General features: G+C 35.5%; 1 protein-coding gene across 5 annotated transcripts in view; it reads left to right on the forward strand.

Moving 5' to 3' along the window:
• STRN3 (striatin 3) overlaps positions 1 to 20,083 on the forward strand; it is a 68,620-nt gene that overhangs the window by 775 nt on the left and 47,762 nt on the right. Inside the window, exon 1 of one of the 5 annotated variants that reach the window (XM_075151734.1) lies at positions 6 to 215. The exons of the other annotated variants lie outside the window; for them this stretch is intronic. Within the exon in view, the coding sequence (XP_075007835.1) occupies positions 69 to 215 (147 nt within the window). The 5' untranslated portion in view covers positions 6 to 68. Of the gene's footprint in view, positions 1 to 5; positions 216 to 20,083 lie in introns of those variants that run through there. 5 annotated transcript variants of the gene reach the window in all.

The raw sequence follows: 20,083 nt of genomic DNA on the forward strand, positions 1-20,083 counted from the left end.
CATCTCCCTCGGCACAATGACTCCGGGGCTGTCCGGGCCGGCGGCCTCCTCAGCCCTGGGTGCGGGTTATGGGGAGCAGGAGCCTCCGGGCCTGGGAGGGCTGGCGCCTCCCCGAAGCTCAGCGAGCGGGTGCTTTCCGGGGGAAAAGAGGGAGTTGCGAAGAGGCAGGAGCGCCTGCCTCCCGAGCAGGGAGAGGACGAGGAAAGGGTGTCCAGGTAAATCTCAAGTGAAGAACTTGGCCAGACACGGTGGTTTGAGACAGGTCGAGCGTATGCTCACTTTACTTCTGTCTCCTTTCTTTGGAGATTTTGTACGGGAGAAACAACCGCTGAAGAATAGTGAGCAGCTGATGGGTCTGCAGCACGGTCATTTTAATATACATGAATGTACGAACTTCAGCTCAGGAGCAAAAATTTAGTAACTTTGCAGGGTAGAGAGCAAGTGCTGGAGTTCCAGTATATGTCATTAATGTTAGCTTTTAGTAATATAAAGGATACTTCTACTAATTACTTTGGCATGCAGAGGCTATTATAAGTTTATGTACAGATTACAAAATCCACTGAATGTGAGGTATCCATATAGGAGTCATTATTCATTTATACGACAGAAATGTAGACAATAACAGTTAACAAATTTCATTGCTTTTGAAAAATTTTTGGTGATTTTTGTATTGAGTGAATGTTTACTGTCTTGAAGCGGCATTCCATCAAATTGCACTGTAATTGGAGTTTTTAATAGCATGCTGCAACAGCAGCCAATGTTTGTGAGGTATTTACTCTCAGATTTCAGAACCAAGAACTATACCTGAGCCTGGGCAATTCTTTCAGCACTTCTCATCTCTATAACAAGCATGTAATCTGCACTATTTTTGTTCCAACTATAATTACAAAAGAATTTTCAAAAAACACCAAAGGAAACAAAGGAAGAGGTTTCACTATTTCCTTCACTTACTGCCTGTCTTACCATTTTAAGCCTTCTGGAATGGCTGTTTTAAAAATCAGTTTGGTGGACATTGGTGGGCATTTTTAGTGGAGAACAATTGACTGTTTCTCTTGTTTTCTCTAGTGTCTTATTTGTAAACATAGTGCTATATTACTAAGTTGCTTAGTGCCATTCATTAGCAAACAAAACCATCTTGACATATTTGGTTTATGTACAGGCTTGTTACATTAAAATGAAGTATCATGTTCTGTACTCTACTGTAAAGCTCAGTTCGGAGACTTTGAAGCTCTCTGGCTGAAAAAGTGCTGCTATGAACTCATGTGTCCTCTAGACACCGTGATGTGTTCTTGCCAAGTTTGCTGCTTTTGTTTGCTCTTTGTCATCCATGGCCATACTGTTTCAGTTGCTTATTTCTGAAGGTACTATAATAGTTCTGACCCTGGATATATATGTGTTGATTCACTCTACCTCATGTGTGCATCAGGTCATGGGACAGAGACAGCATAGCCACTGCACAGTGCGTATGCATGAGGGTGGGGTTTTTTATAACTTTGGAAGCCCAGGATAGAAGGGGGGGAGGGCATTACCTTTGGATTTTAAATGTCAACCTGTACAGTGGTGAAGACTGATACAGGAATGCGTTGAGAATGTTTTTGGAAGAGATGTGTTTACCAGGCCTGCGTTTTTTTGTTGTTCTGCAACTCAAGTTGTAAAGTCCCAGTATATTTTGTGACTAGTAAAGCCTTAATAGTTTGGACCCCAAACAACAGTTTTGTCCATTGAAACTGCTGAGAGTGTTATTCACCTGTGTGATACTATGTACAAATGTGAGTTGTTTGATGATTGAGGCCTCCTGAGTTGAAAGGAAAAAAAAAAATTCCGTAGCATAACAATAGATAATTAATACGGAAGTATGAGAGTTGGATGGTTTAGGTGCAGCTCCCCTCATGGAGGTAATTTCTTCCATCTTTCAAGATGACAGTAAACTCTCTAAACATTGTTCTCAGTGCTGGCAATTACAAGTCCTGTCTAAGTTAACTCAATAACTTCGCAAATGATGCTGTATAAAAAGTATGTGGAAAACCAAATGACTTAGCAATATGCGTGATTTTATGCACCTGTTCTGAATTTATGACTTTTATTCTTCCAAGGAATAAGATACTTCCTTATCTGTGGTATGAAATTAATGGGACACCTGAGTGATTTTCCCACCCACCCCCTTTTTTTTTCGCTGCATAGTTCAGGTGACTGGAAGAATTGCCCATGGGGTGATGGTGCAGGGAGAGATGAACTGCAGTAATAGTTTATTCTTTCTTGGATCTTGTAATGAACTTCTTGTTCTATTGTTCTACCTGTCTATGGGACACGTTTTTATAATTAATTAAGTACATGTTACTTCATCATCTTGGGGTTTATATCACAGCCATAATGACTGACAAAGGGTCTCAACCGTTTGGATCTGAAGAAGTCCTGTCTAGTAGACTTAATTCTACGTTCACATCAGACTTTGAATCGTAAATGTTAATAATTTTACACTTGTCTTTTCCAACTATTCAGGTGCATGGCTGTTCTGTTTGTGTGCACAAATGAAGCAACATAATTATTTGCCAAATCGGTGTGTGCTAATCAGTATCAAGTACAGAAATGTCAAATACCAGGAGTGCAGTACTTCAACCATAATACACGTTTTTCCTTTCACTTGTAATACTGGCTGCCACAGTAACTTTTTTAGCATTTACTTGCAGCTGCGTTGAAAGGAAATAGTCTGGCCTTGCATAGTGTGTTGATCACTTGAAGTAATAGGCTGGATCTGTCCTCTATTCTGTGAACTAAAAGAATGATTTTCACTGTAACAGTGTTGTGTAATTGTAACTAAGTTTGATCTGTCAATGTAATGACCTTGATGTCAGTAGCTGTTATACTGAGATAAATTCAGCCTGTGTTTTCTAAGACTTTTATGCACTTTAGAGGAGTTACAGCAAGCCCATATTGTTGGATGTTATGTATTTGTTAGAAATAATTGTTTCCTTTAGGAGGTAAGTGGCTTTGTAGTCTCATAAAAGAAAAAGAAACGTGGGTGAGAAGACACTTTGGAGATGCACTACAGAAACTCTCAGAGAAGGAAGATAAAGTTACGTTAAAAAGGAGTATCATAGGAAAACTTGCAACTTTTGGGGGAAAATCAATAGAGTTCCACTTTCTTTTGGGGCTTACAGACTGATAATGCTTGGCTGGAATAAAGGTCTCAATTGTGCAGTTTCTTCACGTTTTCTGAACTGGATAAAAATAAGATTGAGTAATCTTTGATACTTCAAAATCACACAAGAATGTGTTGAGAGAGAATTAACAGTAGATGCTACTTCCAAATGTTTTAATGAATAGGAAGAGTAATTAAGAAACATAAATACTCAGAACAAAGTATATACAATTTCAGTATAAACAGTATGCATCCTTTTAAGTTACTCCAGTGTGCATAAAGATTAATATGGTTGTTAATACATTTTCTATCGTATAAAATGACAACATTAGTGACATACAACTGAAGTTCCTAGTTTATCTAATTTTACAAATGCTCTTTTCCCCAACTATTCAGTGACATTATGGGAGCATTTTGTTATCTAACATTTTGTGTTCTTTACATAAGTGTTAAAAAAAAACAACCCACAGATTTCAGATTTTACTTGCGTGCTGCTTTTTTTTTTTTCTTTTTTCTCCCCTCCCCTCCTCTTCTCCTCGGGAGTAGAGAGCAGCTCACTAAAGGAATTTTATGAACTTTGGGAACCTCATAGATATTGCAGAATTACATCCCAATAGCATGTTCTTTTAAAAAAAAATAAAATAATAAAGGTGTATATCTTCCTGGGAATCTTTCAGATTTGAGGTGATTATCTAAATTGGGTACTTTACATGTAATTACATGTAAATATATAAACATATGTAAATGTGTTACTATCATGAACTAGATGAGACCACGTTCAGAGTGTAGATACCCTCGTGCAGTGTTTCAGCATTTTTCAAAGCTTCAGCATTTACAAAGTGTAGCAAGAATCAATTGCTGAAATATTTGGCTATATGTAGCTTGGTTTACTTTGTTGCAGGTTTGAAGGGGGGATAATGGTGAATGTTTCTCTCTTAAAGTTGGAGGAAGTCTTATGATAGCATAGACTTCACCTTGCTTTTTGCAAGCAAATAATTTATTTTGGTGATAGATTGGAAGTGAAAGCAGTTATGAGGGTTGTAGAATGGTCATTAGTTTATTAAGGAACGAATCAGTGTGTCTCAGTCAGCAGCTAGGAAGCATGAAGTAAAATTAAGTATCTTCAAAAAAACCCCTGGCTTTTCAGGAATTAGTGGAATTTTGTTCAGGGGGGCTATTGTAGATGCTAAAATGTTCTTGGGTCAAAAAATGTTTGGATGAATTCATGGAATAAAAGTCCCTGGGGGTTTCTAAATTCAAAGATACTACCTTTGGCTCAGGATACTTTTCATTTCCAAGTTTTTGGAGATTTGGAATGTTTTCTGAGGTTTATTCTTCTGTTCTTATGCTACTCCCATGGAGCTGCCTGTTTGCCTGTGGTTAGAAGTGGCATACAGAGGTTGGTGGTCTGTTGGTCTGACAAGACATAGCCATTCTTATATTCTCATGACCAGTGAGTTAGCTTTGAAATGCTTTGATTTGATTGTTTGAAAATACACTTAGTGCTGTTTTGATACTGTTTTGCTTAAATAACAAACCCTGATTGATATCAAAGGCATTAATTGTGATAGAACATGCAAAGGTTACAAGCAGGAAATGCAGATGCTGCAGTTGTGAAATGCACAGTGTATTTTAACCACATGCATTGTTTATTGATTGCATTCTAGATGGTTGAAGTTGGAAAATATGCATAATTGATAAACTGCTGTTTCATTGGGTCTTGCAGGTGTCTCTCATTCATATTTATTATGAAATTAAGCTTAACTAACTACTAAAGCAGTCCTTAAAAAAACCAAAGGATACTCAATTAACACTGACCGAAAATAAAATTAAGTAGGTTGTAAAAAGTTGATCAACATTCTTATTTGTGATTCTTGTAAATGCCATGAGGTATATGGGTAATACATGTATCTGAAATGGCTAACTTCTGTTCATGCAAGCTGTTAAGGTGCTTGCTGTAGCAGGGGTGCAGAAGTACCTCTTTGTACAAATAAATAATGTTTATTCATGTAATAAAGTATTTGAGTATTTAATACCTTTGTTTTATAAATAAACTTTTTTCAAGTATAAAATAGCATACGTATAGAAGTTAAAAACCAGAAACTTAACGTTCATTAATCATTTTTCTAAGCTAATGGTGAAAACAGCTACATACTTTGTAGAGTTAAGTGCCTTTTGCAATTTAAAGCACTGAATTAGGAGTTCTGTGTATTTTGGGTAGAGGGCAATTAGACATAATCAAGGGTTTCCCTACTGTGGCTTTCCATAAGCTGTTTAGTCAACTGCATTAGAGGCAGATAGCCTCTGGTAGAACTTTAGGTGCCTGTTTACTGAAGGTTGAAAGTCTGTTGTTCTGTGTGTGTATGGGTAAATCCTGCCTTCCTCATAGGCTTCTTGGCAAGACTTCCAAATCAAAAATGTGCAGAGCAGCTTCCTTTTTGTGGATGAATAACTATACAGAGTTATAGAGAGAAGACCTGATTGTAAATTAAAACATGGCTGCTATATAGCAGAGTTTACCCTAAAAGATATGCATACAAATTTGAAGTAAGGAGATTTCTTGACATAGTTCAAGGTAAATAGGAATAAGGAGATTTTTCTCCTGTGTTAATATTTAATTTCTTTCACTATAAAATTGAGATACTGTTTGTGGCTCTAAAGGATTAGATGTTTGTCATAAAAAAAAAAAAACCCAGTGTTTACACTTTTCTGTTTATACCCCATTCTTCCAATTTTAGCAAAACACAATAAAAGAATGCAGGACATTGAGTTACATAAAGATCCATGTACAAATTTAACAGGAAATACCTGGATAGTGATGAGGTTTATGTAAGGGAAGATATTGATCAGTATAGTAGTTGTGTAATTTTTTCTGCAATATTGTTCCTAAATAACTCCCTTCTATCAACACTCAGGATAAAAGTGTTTTTACTGTGTAATAATTGCTCTTTCATAAATAATTATTTGGAATAAAGTATAAAGTCAGTTGTACTTAGAAACAGTGCACAGAACTGTTATTTCGTAACAGTTACTCTGGTGAGGTTTTCTTTTAGACCTGCCTAAAAGTATGTGGCAGGTAAGTTATATAACACTTCTTGGTGAAGAATTACCTTTTTTTTTAAAAAAAACACTGGACTTGTATTTTATTTCTTAGTTTCATTGCCATCATGCCTATGCATATTTACTGGCTTTTTGAGAAATCTCACTTTGGGGAATGTTTTTTGGGGTGTGAAGTATCTGGTGGTACAATCATTTCTTTCACACCGAAAGTAGGTGTGGTGGGTGTTCTTCATCCTTTTGTCATTTAAGAAGTTGGGAGAAAGTTACAATGATCTCTTCTTCCTAATTGATGAAGGGGATGGCTAGGGAAGTTGGATCCTCCATGGATTTAACAAATTTTCAGTACAAATGTATGACCTGCAAGAGCTTTGTTTGCATATCTGATTGTCATTTTTTGTCACTCAGACTGTTCTTGAATTATCCTAAGCAATGACTCAGCAGGATATTGAGTTTAATATCTTCTGCCTTCATTTGTGCAACTCCAACAGGTATTAAGAGCTCATTATGAAGTTGGCTGTTCTTCAGGACCAGTCCTGAACCTACAGCATGAATTCAAGCAGTCTGTAGTTTTTTCTGCCACTATAAGATTTTTATAAAAATGGCTGATTAGAGGTAACCTGCTGTTAGCAATTAAGGGTAAAAATACATTTTTCTGGGTTCAGGATAAATTCCACTTAATGTTACTGAGAGATAGAGTGCATTCTTAGCCTTTTTGAAGGTATTGTGCATGTTTATGTATATATTTGTGTTGAAAAATCCTGCATATGTCGGCTGTAACATTCTGAAAAACTGTGCTTCTCTGAATGCTGATTGAAATGGTCCTGAAATACGGAGTGAAATTCAGAAATTCCAGATGCCTGAAGTTCTTTCTGATTATCTTTTTTTTTTTTTTTTTTTTTTTAAATGGGTTGCTTGCTGTAAAGTTTCTTCCATTTGCTCACCTTGGTTTCTCTTCACCCAAAATATGGTCACTCCTTAACTGCTACCAAATTTGAGGTTGATAATCCTATAATACTCCTTTTAGAAGAAAAAAAAAACAAACAAAAAAACGCCTTGGCTTTATACCAGTGGCCGCTATAAGAAGCTGGAGAATGCATGATTCTAGTATTTAGCTCAAAACTGTGGTTTGTTTCTATGTAAAATGATTTTTGTCTCAAAATATAATTTTCCAGGTGAATACTACAATCTTTTGCTTGATGCTAAGTTTACCAGCAGACAGCTTCAGTACATTTGCTTTTATTTCAGATATCACAGTATATCAAAGTAGAGAATAAGAAGTGGTAACAAGCCAGATAAGTTTAACTCTTTAAAACACTTGGCAATTCAAGAGCTGTGAAACTGAAATTGTTTGCTTTCTTTGAGGATAAGATGCTTTAACTCCTGGACCCCGGTGCAGGAATAGACTCCTGGGATACACCTTGAGACCCTCTGAAAGGAAAAGATCCTGCTCTCAGAAGTATTCAGGGAGAACATGTAAACATGTTTACAAGTTTTATAAGACCTGTTCTTTTTCATAGCTTTAGCAAGATTTGTACAGTTGAATTGGTAGAAGGCAGGACTACTGGCTGTGTTAACTCTGTGATAAAGTGGTGTAAATTAGAGAGCTCTGGCACTACTCTGTGCCAGGAGGCTGGATTAACATTTAGGAGGTGCAAAATACCCATTCCTCATAAACTTTCTGTGATGCCTCCCTTAAAACACTTTACATTATACACTTGTATTTTAACTGTCTTACTCTTTTGTTTTTCATAACTTTTGTTTTCCTGAACTTGATTGTATTCGATTTTGTTATTGTCAACATTGCCATTGCCTTAATGATGCAAAGCTCTTTAAGCTCTGTAATGCTGTATTGTTCTATGTATATACAGATGGCTTCATATATTCTAGTTCTAACACTTTAGTAGTTTTTGCTTTCTCCTGTCTGTTCCTTGGGAACATGTGTTACTGACCTGCAGCTGATGAACATTGACATGAGTGTTCATCACCAGAACATCTAGGTCAGTTCAGGTCACTGTGTTCACAGTCTGCTGTGGATTATACTTTCCCCTTCTATATTCCTAAATAATAAATAGATGTTCCTGGTTTTGGAAAGGAAATGTATATTCTTGAGGATGTTTGCCACGCTGTGATTTTTCCTTCCCTTTCCACTCTATAGTGATTGTAAGGACTTGCCACACTACAACGTGTACAACTTCACTCTGATTTCTGTGCTCTTGTACTACAACTATATAATAATAAAGTAATTATAATAATAATAAAGAGAATGAGCTTAATATTCTTAGTTCTGTTTAGTATTAAGTATCTAACGAAACTCTAACTGTGGCACTTCATTATTAGCTGTATAACTTAACAGTGTAACTTCATCTTAATGGAATAATGGGCCAGTATAGTGATGCTGACAGTAAAGATATTTTTAATCTTATCAAATTCAAATACTGTGTTTTGATGTTGCTATCAGTGTATAATTAGTTTTATTGGTTGTAGTGGTGACTTTCTTGGAAAGAAAACTTTTACTAGCTTAGATGTGTACCAAAAAATGCCCAGCAGTTTAAAAGACTGTATGTCAATCTTTTTAGATAGAAATGGGCCGAGGTGTGTAACTATTTTTTGGTTTTTAAAAGATGTTACTTGCAAGATTCATGCATTTAGGAGAAATGTAGAAAATATACATGATAGTGACAGAATGAGAAACTGCTTCTGAGGATGAACTTGTGCTGAAGTAAACAAGCTGAGTTGCTTTCCTCCAGGACTGCTGTGAGTTTCCTGCTAAAAGAAATTTGTAAAAGCCCTGAATGATCTGTGGCTTTGTAAGTGGGAGCTATAAATATAGAAATTGGGAAGTGACTTCTGTCTTGTGATCTGTGTAGAACTGGCAAGGTCAACATTGCAATATAATGTCCCATTCTTTAGTAGTAATTTTGAAAAGAATGCTGAAAATTTGACATAAAAACTATTTGAGGACTGGAGATAAGATGTTGAGGAGTGATCCATTTAGAATTCAGTCTTGTTGGCTAATCAAAAAGAAGTCTGAGAGATAGCCTTATTAGGTGCCTCCCTGGGTTTTAGACGTATTCAGATGCTTTTTAATTTAAAGTAGAAAATTGTTTAGTTTAAGGGGTATAACACAGCAGACTGGAACTTCACCTTAAAAAAAGAAAACTATCCCAATGAGGGGGTGTAGATAGTGTGACAGATATATGTGTGAAGTTGGGTAACTGCTTGGTTTTGGTTTTGTTTGGTGTTTTGGTTTTGGTTGGTGTTTGGGGGTTTTTTTGTAGCCAAAGAAATAATCAGGCAACAAGTGTAAAACATACTGAAATAATTTTTGTACAATGAAAAATTATGAATCCTTTCTACATGAAGACATAGAAGAAATATAAATGGATTCAAAATAAGCCATCTACTACTCTGTAGTCTAATCTACTGCTATTAAGTTTATGTGTTCTTTCCATGCTTTTTCTTAAGGCATCATATTTAAATGAAGAACTGGACCCTTGGAATAAGCTACTGAGGAAACAAGGGTATTTTTTTCTGTTTTGTTGGGGTGATTTTTTTTTTTTTTTAATCTTCAGTCAAACGTTTGATTCAGTACAAAGGTAATTGAATGAAATATGGTCTATCTAAATGTCAGACTGCTTTAATTGATCTTCTTGTCTTTTAAATTAATTTTATTTGCATCATTTTTAGTTCAAAAACATGCTTTCCTAGGTTCTCCCACTCCAGTTATCCTGTTAGAGAAGCTGGAAGACTATTGTTTTCCTCCTGGAAGATAGAGAATTTATAGATGTATTTTTAGTTGACTGCACTGCTCTTCTGTAAAACTAAGTCTCAGCACCTTGACTTTGAGTCACACATGAATCTTTTAATTATATGATTGCAAATAAAAAGTGCTATATATTGCTTACTTTGGATAGAAAAAGTATATTGTCCAAATTAGATTCCAGTAAAATATGTGTGTGTATATAAGTACATACAGCCACACAAATGCATAGTTCGCTTATTTTCAGTACCGCTCCTTTGGCTTTGTGTTTTCTAATCCAGTTTTGGACAAAACTGCAGTAGTAAGCAGGAATTTGATCATGAGAGTACTGTAGATTAATCTTGCATATTCACAGTATTGAATGGCTGTCTTAAATGAAAAGGAAGTCAGCGCTATCTGTACTGTAATAGGTGAAATGTACTCAACATAGCTAGTTTCTGCTAAGAAAGGCAATGACCTTTTTGATTATTAACTAAAATATAGACCTAATCAGATTACCGATAGCCAGTATCAAAGTACAGTAGTTTAGTAGTTTGTTGGTGGGTTGTTGAATATGCCTGTCCAGGGCTAGAAGCTGTTCTTGAAAAATTAAAATCAGAAGAAAATGTACAGGAACCCTTGCAGTGTGAATTCTGAGACTCCCAGTTGCAAAATAATCCTGACCTTTCTTTAAGAAGTTCTCTTACAATTGCTCTGGTTGCACTGCACTTTAGTCTGTGTTTCACAATCAGTTTGTGCTGTAAGTTAGAACCGTTACATAGTGTTGTGTGTAAATTGCAGACCTATCTATAGCACCCTTGTACCTGTGTTTCAGTAATATATAGAGAAGATACAAGCATGTTCAACAGTTTATTTTGAATCTCTGATTATTGTGGTATGGGTAAATATATATGAGAGTTTGGGTCTGGGCAGAAAAGTACTTCAGAGACTTCAAAGTCAAGTGAAAATTCTTTAGGGATTATTTTAGCATTACTTTACATAGAACATTTTGTGAATAAACTGACATCTATGATGATGTGTCTTCAAAATACTTGCTGTACTGTGGTGCCATAGCTGTGATGGTCAAGAGTACTTCTCAAGTGGTTAAAACACAATCTAGTCTGTGCTTACAGTGTATTTTGCTGTTGCTTATCAAACCTGGTGGTTGGACTCTGGCTTGTCCACAAGCTTGTCTGTGTCTGTTTTCATTAGTTTGTCCAAAGAAAAGGTAATGCTCACAAGCTTTGCTTCCCTTAAGCCTTTCATACTGGAATAATGTACAAAACGTTCCAAAATAGAAAGTTTACATAGGAAATACTACATGCAGTCTTGTTAATTGAGGGAGGGAGCAGTTAGAGTTGATAGCTGATATTTTTGGCAAGAGTTCAGCTTTTGACATTGGTGTTGCAATTATGTTGTGGGTTTTTTCCAGCACAGACATTTGGAAAACACCATGACTTAATTGATTTTAAAAAATGCGAAACTTAAAAATTTCTTACCAAACAGTAGTCTAATAAGAATTTTTTTTAATCTGTGAAAAAAATATTTAATTTGTATGTGGCAAAGAAAGAATGTAGCATTGAGTCTGCAAAAACACAGGACACTTATTATGTTGTCTATTTATTCCCGATATTTTGTGAAAGATTGTGTGACAGTGAAAGTACTAGACCCGTGAAAGACATATTAAGGAAATGGATTTGTTTGGGTAGGTGCTCTCAAGCTCTGTTGTGTTAAATGATAAAGAAATTTGGGAGGTTTTTCTCCCCCCCCGCCCTCCCCCCCTTCACCCCCCCTCTCCCCCCTTTCCTTTGTATACTCCTCTTGCTTCATTTGGTAATGTGTGAGAGGCTTTCAGCAGTGATCCATTTTGGACGTTAACAAAAGCTAACTTTGATGTTGTGAATATTGTGGCAGAGACCTGCTACGTGGTTTGATAAAGAAACATTGACTGGAGATGAATGTAGAATGTATTTTGTGTTAAATTTTGGCATTGACCAAACTATGTATTGGCAGATTAAACTGCATAACTCAGGTTCTTGCAGTTTTCTGTAGTCCCATTGAAAGTGACCATGTGTTGAATATGTAAAACTATTTAACATCCTGTATTAACTTTTATCTGTAAAAGGCATATGAACACTAATATTCTTATTTTATTTATTGAAAAAACTGATGTGAAATGAATTAAAGTCCTATAGCAAGTCAGTTAAGAAAATAGATGTAGGATTCTTAGTTTTATTTTACATGACTTGATCTTCAGGAAGTACATACTTTCTTGAGGAAGGATACTTATGTTTTCAAACAGTCTAATTGTAAAGAGAACTTAGTTTGATTTACGTTTGTTTGCAGAGTTTTCTTAAATTATTACGAGAAACATGACTGCCTCAGAGTCTTGGGAGCTTGTGTTCAAACACGTTTCATAGAGTATTGAACCTGCTAAAGGAATGCAGTTGAAATATGCTATCCAGACTCTTCATAGAATAGTAAGTGTTTATAAGTAGTAAGAGAAATACTTTCGCTGCTTATGTTTTACTTGGCTATTTAATTGTCTTGAGTGATGACATTCAATTTGATGTTTGAATGGAAAGATTGTAATTTCTCTATAGAATTATATTGATATTGTTAAAGATAGAATAACTTGGAGTTAAAAATGAGTGAGCGTTTTTTGAGATCAAAATGAGCATTTGTGTCTGATTAGGTGATCTAGTACCCCCAAGCATTCCTGTTAACTGTCAGTTGATGAAAGAAGTAATTATGGCTTTAACGCTAAAATTTGCGGGATCTTGGGTCTGCGTAGATTGCTGATGTTCTTGGTGATTTGCATATGAGGTGCAAAGGAAAACGCAGATTTGCTAGTGGAGCAGTCTTTAATGGTGCTAAAATAAAATGCCTGCAAAAATTGTCAGTTGTGGGGGGAGAAGGAGAGCTGGCATATTAGGGACAGTGGCTGATATTCTGACACTGTGGCATGGAGCGTTTTGGTAGTTCTCTTACAGTATGCTGATGATAATGACCACGTTAACTTCATTTTTCCTGGAGTTAATGTAATCATTCAGTTTTGTAGAATAGAATCTTTACTTTTCTGAAGGATTGCCTCTGGGACTGAAATTGAAAAGAAAAACTTATTTATAAATTAAAATGTGTTCAGTGTTTTGTAAGTTTTAAATGAAACAAAATTTTAAAGCCTTTTGTTGCATAAAGAACACTTGAGTACAAGAATGGTCGATGAATGATAAACTTATATTTGTTATTCAAAAAAAATTATTTTATTTAGTTTCTGATTCTTAGACATGTACGTTTTGGTCTTGAGGAGAATGCTCAAAACAGAGTTTGAATCCATTGTTTTTAGTGGCTTCTAACTTTTTTGGACTTGTAGTCTCAATTGACTTCTTTTTTTTTGTGTACTGGATAGAAGTCTATGGACAATTGGTTTACTTAGTTTCCAGACCATGAAATTTAGAGGGTGTTAGTCTTTAAAAACACATCCATGAGTTGTATGAGTTTTGTTACTCTAGTATTCCGAAATACCGTATTGGTTAGGAGAGTGGCTATAAAAATCCTAGCACATGGAAAAATGATTCTATGAAAAAATTCTAGTGACAGAATGAAGACAGTCTTATACTGAGTTTAAGTTGTGACTTAGAAGTTTGACCCTAGCATAGAAGAGGAGGAAATTGAAGGCTGGATTTTCTGTAAGTTGTTCAAAGAAGCTGATGAAACTTTACAGTACTTGGCCCTGCAGTGAAAAGAAGCAAACTTTTGAATCTGAATGACTGGGGGTGATATGGTGGTAGTGTAAAAGAGGAAGGACAAATTTGGGGAAGGAGAGAGTTTTGCAAGCCTGGTCTTTGCCATACCTATTGCAGGACTGAAGGGGACTTAAGGTTAAGCAAATTCTCTTGTATGTCATTTGTGTCATTAGCCTGCCAGATTGCTCCTCAGAGCTAGCTGGTTTTCTTGTGTCTACCACTCTTGCGGGACATCTTTGCTCAAGATGTCACTTCTCTAGTGGTTAGGTATCGCTTTTGAAAAGTGATCAGAAAGTGATCAGATGACTCTTTGAAAAAAGTATCAGCTGAGGAGCAAGAAATGATCATCAGCTCAAATGGAAAGGATCTATAAAAAGGGGAACCTTCAGGAAACATCTTAATACCATTGCTACTTTAAGTGCAGTAGTTACTGACCTGATATTTGACTGTTCATAAGGTTAATTAAGGAAATCATAAGGAAAATTATGTTCTTTATTTGCAAATGTTATTCGAATGTACGCTAGTATTAACTAGTTGTTGAAATCTTTTTTTCCGCATCTTTAACCTGGACTTATTTTATGAAGTAAAGGTTTTCTGTTAACATACGAGATCTGGTGTTTCTAATTCTTTTAAGTCTTACAATTATTTTTTTTATTCTACAGGATCTTTAAAAGGGGTGTATCTTTAAACATGTATGATCCTGATATGACCAGTGACACCTATCGCACTGCTTAGCTTACTAGAGAGAGAATCTTGCTTGAGACGTTAATTTGCAAAATAAAGATTGATTTTTATATATATTTATTTAAAGTAGTCAAGGTATCTTTTTTCAGTCCTCAGTTGACAGTTTAAGGATTAATTGTAATAAATCTATAGACATAATCAGGTCTGTAAGGATACACTAAAAATCTTCTAAATGCTTAGTGCTTTTACATGCAGGATGGTTTAGATGTTCTGAATGAGATAAAGCTTCAGACTGTGTTTGTTGAAAAGTGAAGGTGAAGACGACTTCTCTCATGTTCAGTTTCCCTTTTGTGGATGGGAAGCTACACTGGTGTGTCCACTCTTAAATTACTGTTATGAGTCAAATCTTCCACCTCCCCAGTGTTTTTTAGTTTTCCAGAACAGTGTTCTGCTTCATCTTCGGCATAATGAACAACTGAAAATGAAGATTAGGTTAGTCTTTTTGTGTGATAATAATCTTGTGATTAAAACAAAATTTAAAAAAAAAAAAAATCTTACTATTGTTGTGAGTTTTGTAACATGCCCTAGTAGGATACGCACACACTTATGTGTGTACTGGGTATGTGTATTCAAGCTGCTTCAGTGTATTGCATTTCTTTCAAAAATACTGCAGGTCTTTCCTTCCTTCCTTCTAGAAGTCTGAATGGACTTCAGAAAAACAAAACACAAGCATTGCATTGCAGCTGGCATTGCTTTACATATAGTTGATTTTTTTTCAAAATACACTTCTAGAGTCTGAGAGTTAACAATGTTTACAACTGAAATGGAAAGAAAGTATACTCACTTACTGAGTGTGTCCCTGTATTGCTAAATCCATTGGAATTTGATTGTTTGAATGGTACAGGAAAGTGTTAGTGTTTCAACAGTGTAAGATAAGTCCTTTAATCAGTCTTACATGCTTTACCATTCAGGTTTCATGTCTCTTTCCCTTTGATATGTCTTGCTAGGTTTGAGATATCGGATGAATATTTCAAATGTTGCATATCTGGATTTATTAATAAAATAAGACTATGAAGTCCTATATGTAGTTGTTACATAACCTTTAGGTTGCCTATGCAATTTTACCTGCCCAAAATGCCGTCATAACTTCCCTCCTTTGTCCCCAATGGCTAAGAGAAATATGTTTGATCAACATAAAAACCTGACTTAAAGACAATCTTTCTGTGCAGTTGAGGCAATAAAATGCAGTTTTAATATGAATGCTGCTATTATGGGTAATGCTGTATGAAATGTAGAGCAATAATTCGTAAGCTTTACGACCTTTCAAGCTTCTTTAAAAAGAAGGGAAAAAAATTCCTCATTTTCTTCCCAGAAAACATTTTTTCTTTAAATTTTGATTTATCAATTTCTATGTGAAATGCAGTATTTTTAAAAATGTAAAGTTATGTGGAAGTCCTCTAGTAAACTACTTTAAATCTTCTGTTACACTTTGATCAAGCCTTGTAGTTGCATGCTAAGGATGTGGAGTGTCAGTGTAATCAGTGATTTACTTAGTCTTACCGTTCAAGGAGAACTTCAGTTTCTTATTTGAGATCTTGGAGTTTGTTGGGTGAAAGAGTATTGTCTGGTTTGCACATGGTCAGACTTCCTATTTAAAAGCTAAAACCCTTCCAACTACAAAATGTAGTGCATGTATGTCTGAAATGCAACATGCCATTAAAACAATATTAAGTTTACAAAGTCTAGAATATTAGATCTTAGAATTTTTATTTTTCCCCATCTATATGTGCATTCCGTAGTTATTTAACCTCAGACAATTCTTTTTCATGGGATCCATACTATTCAAGTAGCTGTTCAGTAATTCTTTCTATCCTTGTATTCTATCTTGCCTAGTTTCAGGCATTATTTCATGCATCCTTGCACAAATACAAAGTATCTGTCACTCTAACTGCTTCTCAGAGCTCCCTTAATTCACTTTCATAATAAAACTGGGCAAGTTCATGTGGTGGTATTTACAGCTGAGGGCCAAGGTGTAGAGGGAAACCACAGTTATCAGGTATCACTGGATTTTGTAAAAAGATAGTGGATCTCAGAGATCCATGGAAATACCATAAATATGAAAATGGACAGGCTGGTAGAAGAGGAGGAATTTGCCCAGAAAAAGAGGCTCCTAGTTGAGCTTGTTTGAAGAATCTGAGCCATAGCCCTATCTGTGGGGAAAAATATTCTAACAGAATCTGTACACAACTAAATTCAGCTGGATTTTTTTAAAGCCATGGGAGGCCATATTTTTGCTTAAAGAACTAGTGTTTTATACATGTTCTATGAAATAACATGTTTTCTTTCCCTTAAGAAATGGTCTTGCTAAAAATACATTTTGATTGACTTTGTAATTCAAAAGGGTTAGGGCTTGTCTTGTATTTGACTTTCTTAGTCTCTCTGCTCTTGTTTTTGCAACTCTTGTGCCCTGGATGTGCAGGGTATGATATCATGTTCAGTTTAGGCTGCTCTAAGACCACGTTGTCACTGAAAGGAGCTGTTACTTCGGTATCCTGTTTGCATCCCTTGTGCCAGCCTAAGTACTCCCATGGCTATACAGAGTAGGATCAGGAAACTGATGTAATTCAGAACTGAGTGAAAAATAAATAGAATTATTTCCTCAGTAGACTTAATGTGTAGCAGCAGAAGCAGCTAAGTCAGCACAGTGGAGGGAGCAGAAATAGGAGGAGGAGGAGGAGGATTGCTCCTCTTAGTATCAGCCTGGGGACTTACAAATTGATTTAAGACAATGGAAAGAATTCTGTCGTAACTGGGAGGGAGGGAAGGTGAGTACCAAATTGTTCTGTGCCATTTTGTTTCCCGATTTTAGTGCCAGTCAATCTTTAATCATCAGTATAGTTATAAATCATATCAAATCTAGCTCTCCCGAGAACTGTTTCAAAGGAAAGGAATATCTAAGGATTGAGAAAGTTGTATTATGTAGAGAACATTTCTTAAGCATTTGGTTTTGTGTGTGGAACCTAAGTTAGTACAACAACCCTGAGGGAGACTGTTTACTTTATCTGTTTCTATTGAACCTGAGATTTACTGCTTTTCAAAAAAGTCGGTGTTGGAAAATTGTGCGTTAATTCTCAGGGCTCATAGTCATGCAATATGACATTGATAGTTTTGAACCCCTCGTTTCTCAGTTCAAGACTTAAGGAAGCAAGTTGATTAATGTAATTTGTACAGCAAATCTGCAGTGATCTTATTCTTGGTTTTGTATTGAGAGTCTTGACTAAGTGTTCTTAAGTCTAAATTGATTCTTCATATTTCTAAAGATCAGGCTCTTAATTTCTGCATAGATAACATCTGTTAGGTTTTAGCTATGTGATGGTTACAATGGAGGAAAAAAAAAGAAAAAAAATTTCCCTAAAATCTATCAAATGTGTGTACAAGCAATTACAGAAAGTGATGCTAAAAGAAGTCTGCTAATATTGACAAAAATATCAAAAATCCAACTACAAAGTGCGTTCTGGTGTGGCAACATTTCTGTTCAACCTTTTGGACCCTGTGGAGATTGTCATAAATGCTGTTGTACATAAAAGATTTTTGAGGGCTTTTTTGTAGGGTGGATTTTTGGAGGGTTTTTTTGTTTTATTTTTATAACATTATTTCTGTAGTATATTGATTCTCAAGATCACTTAGCTCATTAACCTGTCTGGTTGAAACGTATGAGATTTAGGCAATATCTAGTAAATATGGAAACTTGATTCTGCTTGGCCAAGTACTCTAGAAGTATTTCCAGAAGAAGGAAATAGTTTGGCTGTGAGCATTTAGGATCATCCTTCTGTGTATGATCGTGGCTATTTTATTTGCCTCTCCATTATCAGCAAACTGAGGATGAAATTAAGGCCCAACAGTTGCAGCTGGCAACTAAGATTTGTCAAATGGTTATAAAAGGGTGATGGCCAATGAAAGAAGACCAATAGAAGGGGAGAAGTTCATCACTTACAGAAGACCTGAGTTTTGGAAAGAGTTGAGAACTACATTCAAGTCAAAGAGCATAAGAGCTTTCTAACCTTTCTTAGATGATAATTATCAAAGTATTTAGTTCTGGTTTTATTTTTGTAAAAAGAGTGTGTGTGCATATGCAGTAACTTCCAAATGTTTGAAGTATGGTGTTGCACATATGTGCATGCGACATATTACTTTTTTTAAAAAAAGTATTTACTTTTTATATAACTATTTTATGTGTACTTTTGTATTTACATGTAAGGACACTATTTACTTCTTGTTGTCTACTTTTACTTTGTAGTCTTTCACTTGACTAGTGAAAATTGGGGTAACAAGTTGGGCTTGTCTGGTCATTTGCTGCCTTAGATACTAGAGGAGTGCAAATTACGTATAATTGTAGTTTTCTCCAGAAGGCTATTAACTTTTTGTTGGATTAGAGTCAGTTTTATAGTATTTTTAAGAATCTAAGTAACATAATTGCAGTTAAGTATAGTTGTTGAGTTTTCTCAGCTCCTTCCATCCCCTTCCATTGGGAGCCCACTGTTCAAAACAGCTGATTCTAGATCTTGGTCTCTACATTTTTATCTTGAAGTATCTGTGCAATCATTACAAAGTCTGTCGGTTTTTTTTTTTCTTCTCTGTTATCATGCACTGTTTGGTGCATTACTCTTTCTCACCAAGTGGCAGTGGTTAGTCGAGAGTACTTTCATGACAGACTTTAAACTGAAATACTCATAACTGCCTTGTTCTCACTAGGATTTTAAATTTTAATTGATTAAATCAGTAGTTAGCTAATGCAAGGTAAAAGAATACATTTTGATTTGGTTTACTATTGAGCATAAGGCCAGAGGCGTTAAAATCAGGGCTGATGTGTGAAGTTTTATATGGTGATATCACTTAGTCTTGAGAAAGGAGCAATGCAAGAATGGTATCCTCCTGGTTAGACTGTTTCAGGCTCTAACCACTGAGAATAATGAAAATGTACAACCACTGCCTTTAAAAAAATCTTCAAGGATAGATTAGGTGCCGATTATAGCTCTACTTTTTTTTTAATTGTGCCTCCTTTAATAATGAAATTGTGTTGTTGATCTTAAGTTCTGTAGAGCAATGTGGTCTCTACTTTACTCTCCTTATTCTATTCTTTTTAATCCCTCTTCCAAGAAAATTTTATATTGAATCTTGTCTTGAATTAGCTACCCAATGACTTCAGTCAATTTAAAGTCATAATGAGGACAAATGAGTTTGTGTTTTCCTGTAATGATGGCCAATCCAGTAATATCATTCACTGTTTAAATTTTGTGTTCACATCTGCAAATTCGCTTATCTTCCCTAGGATTTTGGCTTGCAAAAGACAAAATATAAGCCTTTTCACTTTGTAGTGAAGAGACTACTTTTTTCTCAGCAGACTTACTACCTTTATTTTTCAACTACATTAAATTTTTCCAGTAGACCTTTTGTACTAGTTGAGATAGCTTGTATGTCCTACTGAATTTCTTGTTATCTACTAGGTTAGCAGGCAAGTAGGAAGCTTTATTGCTCCTTTGTAAATTAGGTGGGTAGTATGATTGATGCTTTTTTTTAAAAAAAAAAAGCATTATTTTTCTCCGTATAGAACAGCACACTAAAACCAATTCTCCCATGAGACTCTAACGTTCAGCTGTCTTCAGTAGTAAGTAAAATATGAATCCACAAAATATAATTGTTTCCTGTATAATGGAT

This window comes from Calonectris borealis, chromosome 5, assembly GCF_964195595.1.
Source record: "Calonectris borealis chromosome 5, bCalBor7.hap1.2, whole genome shotgun sequence".
NCBI lineage: Eukaryota > Metazoa > Chordata > Aves > Procellariiformes > Procellariidae > Calonectris > Calonectris borealis.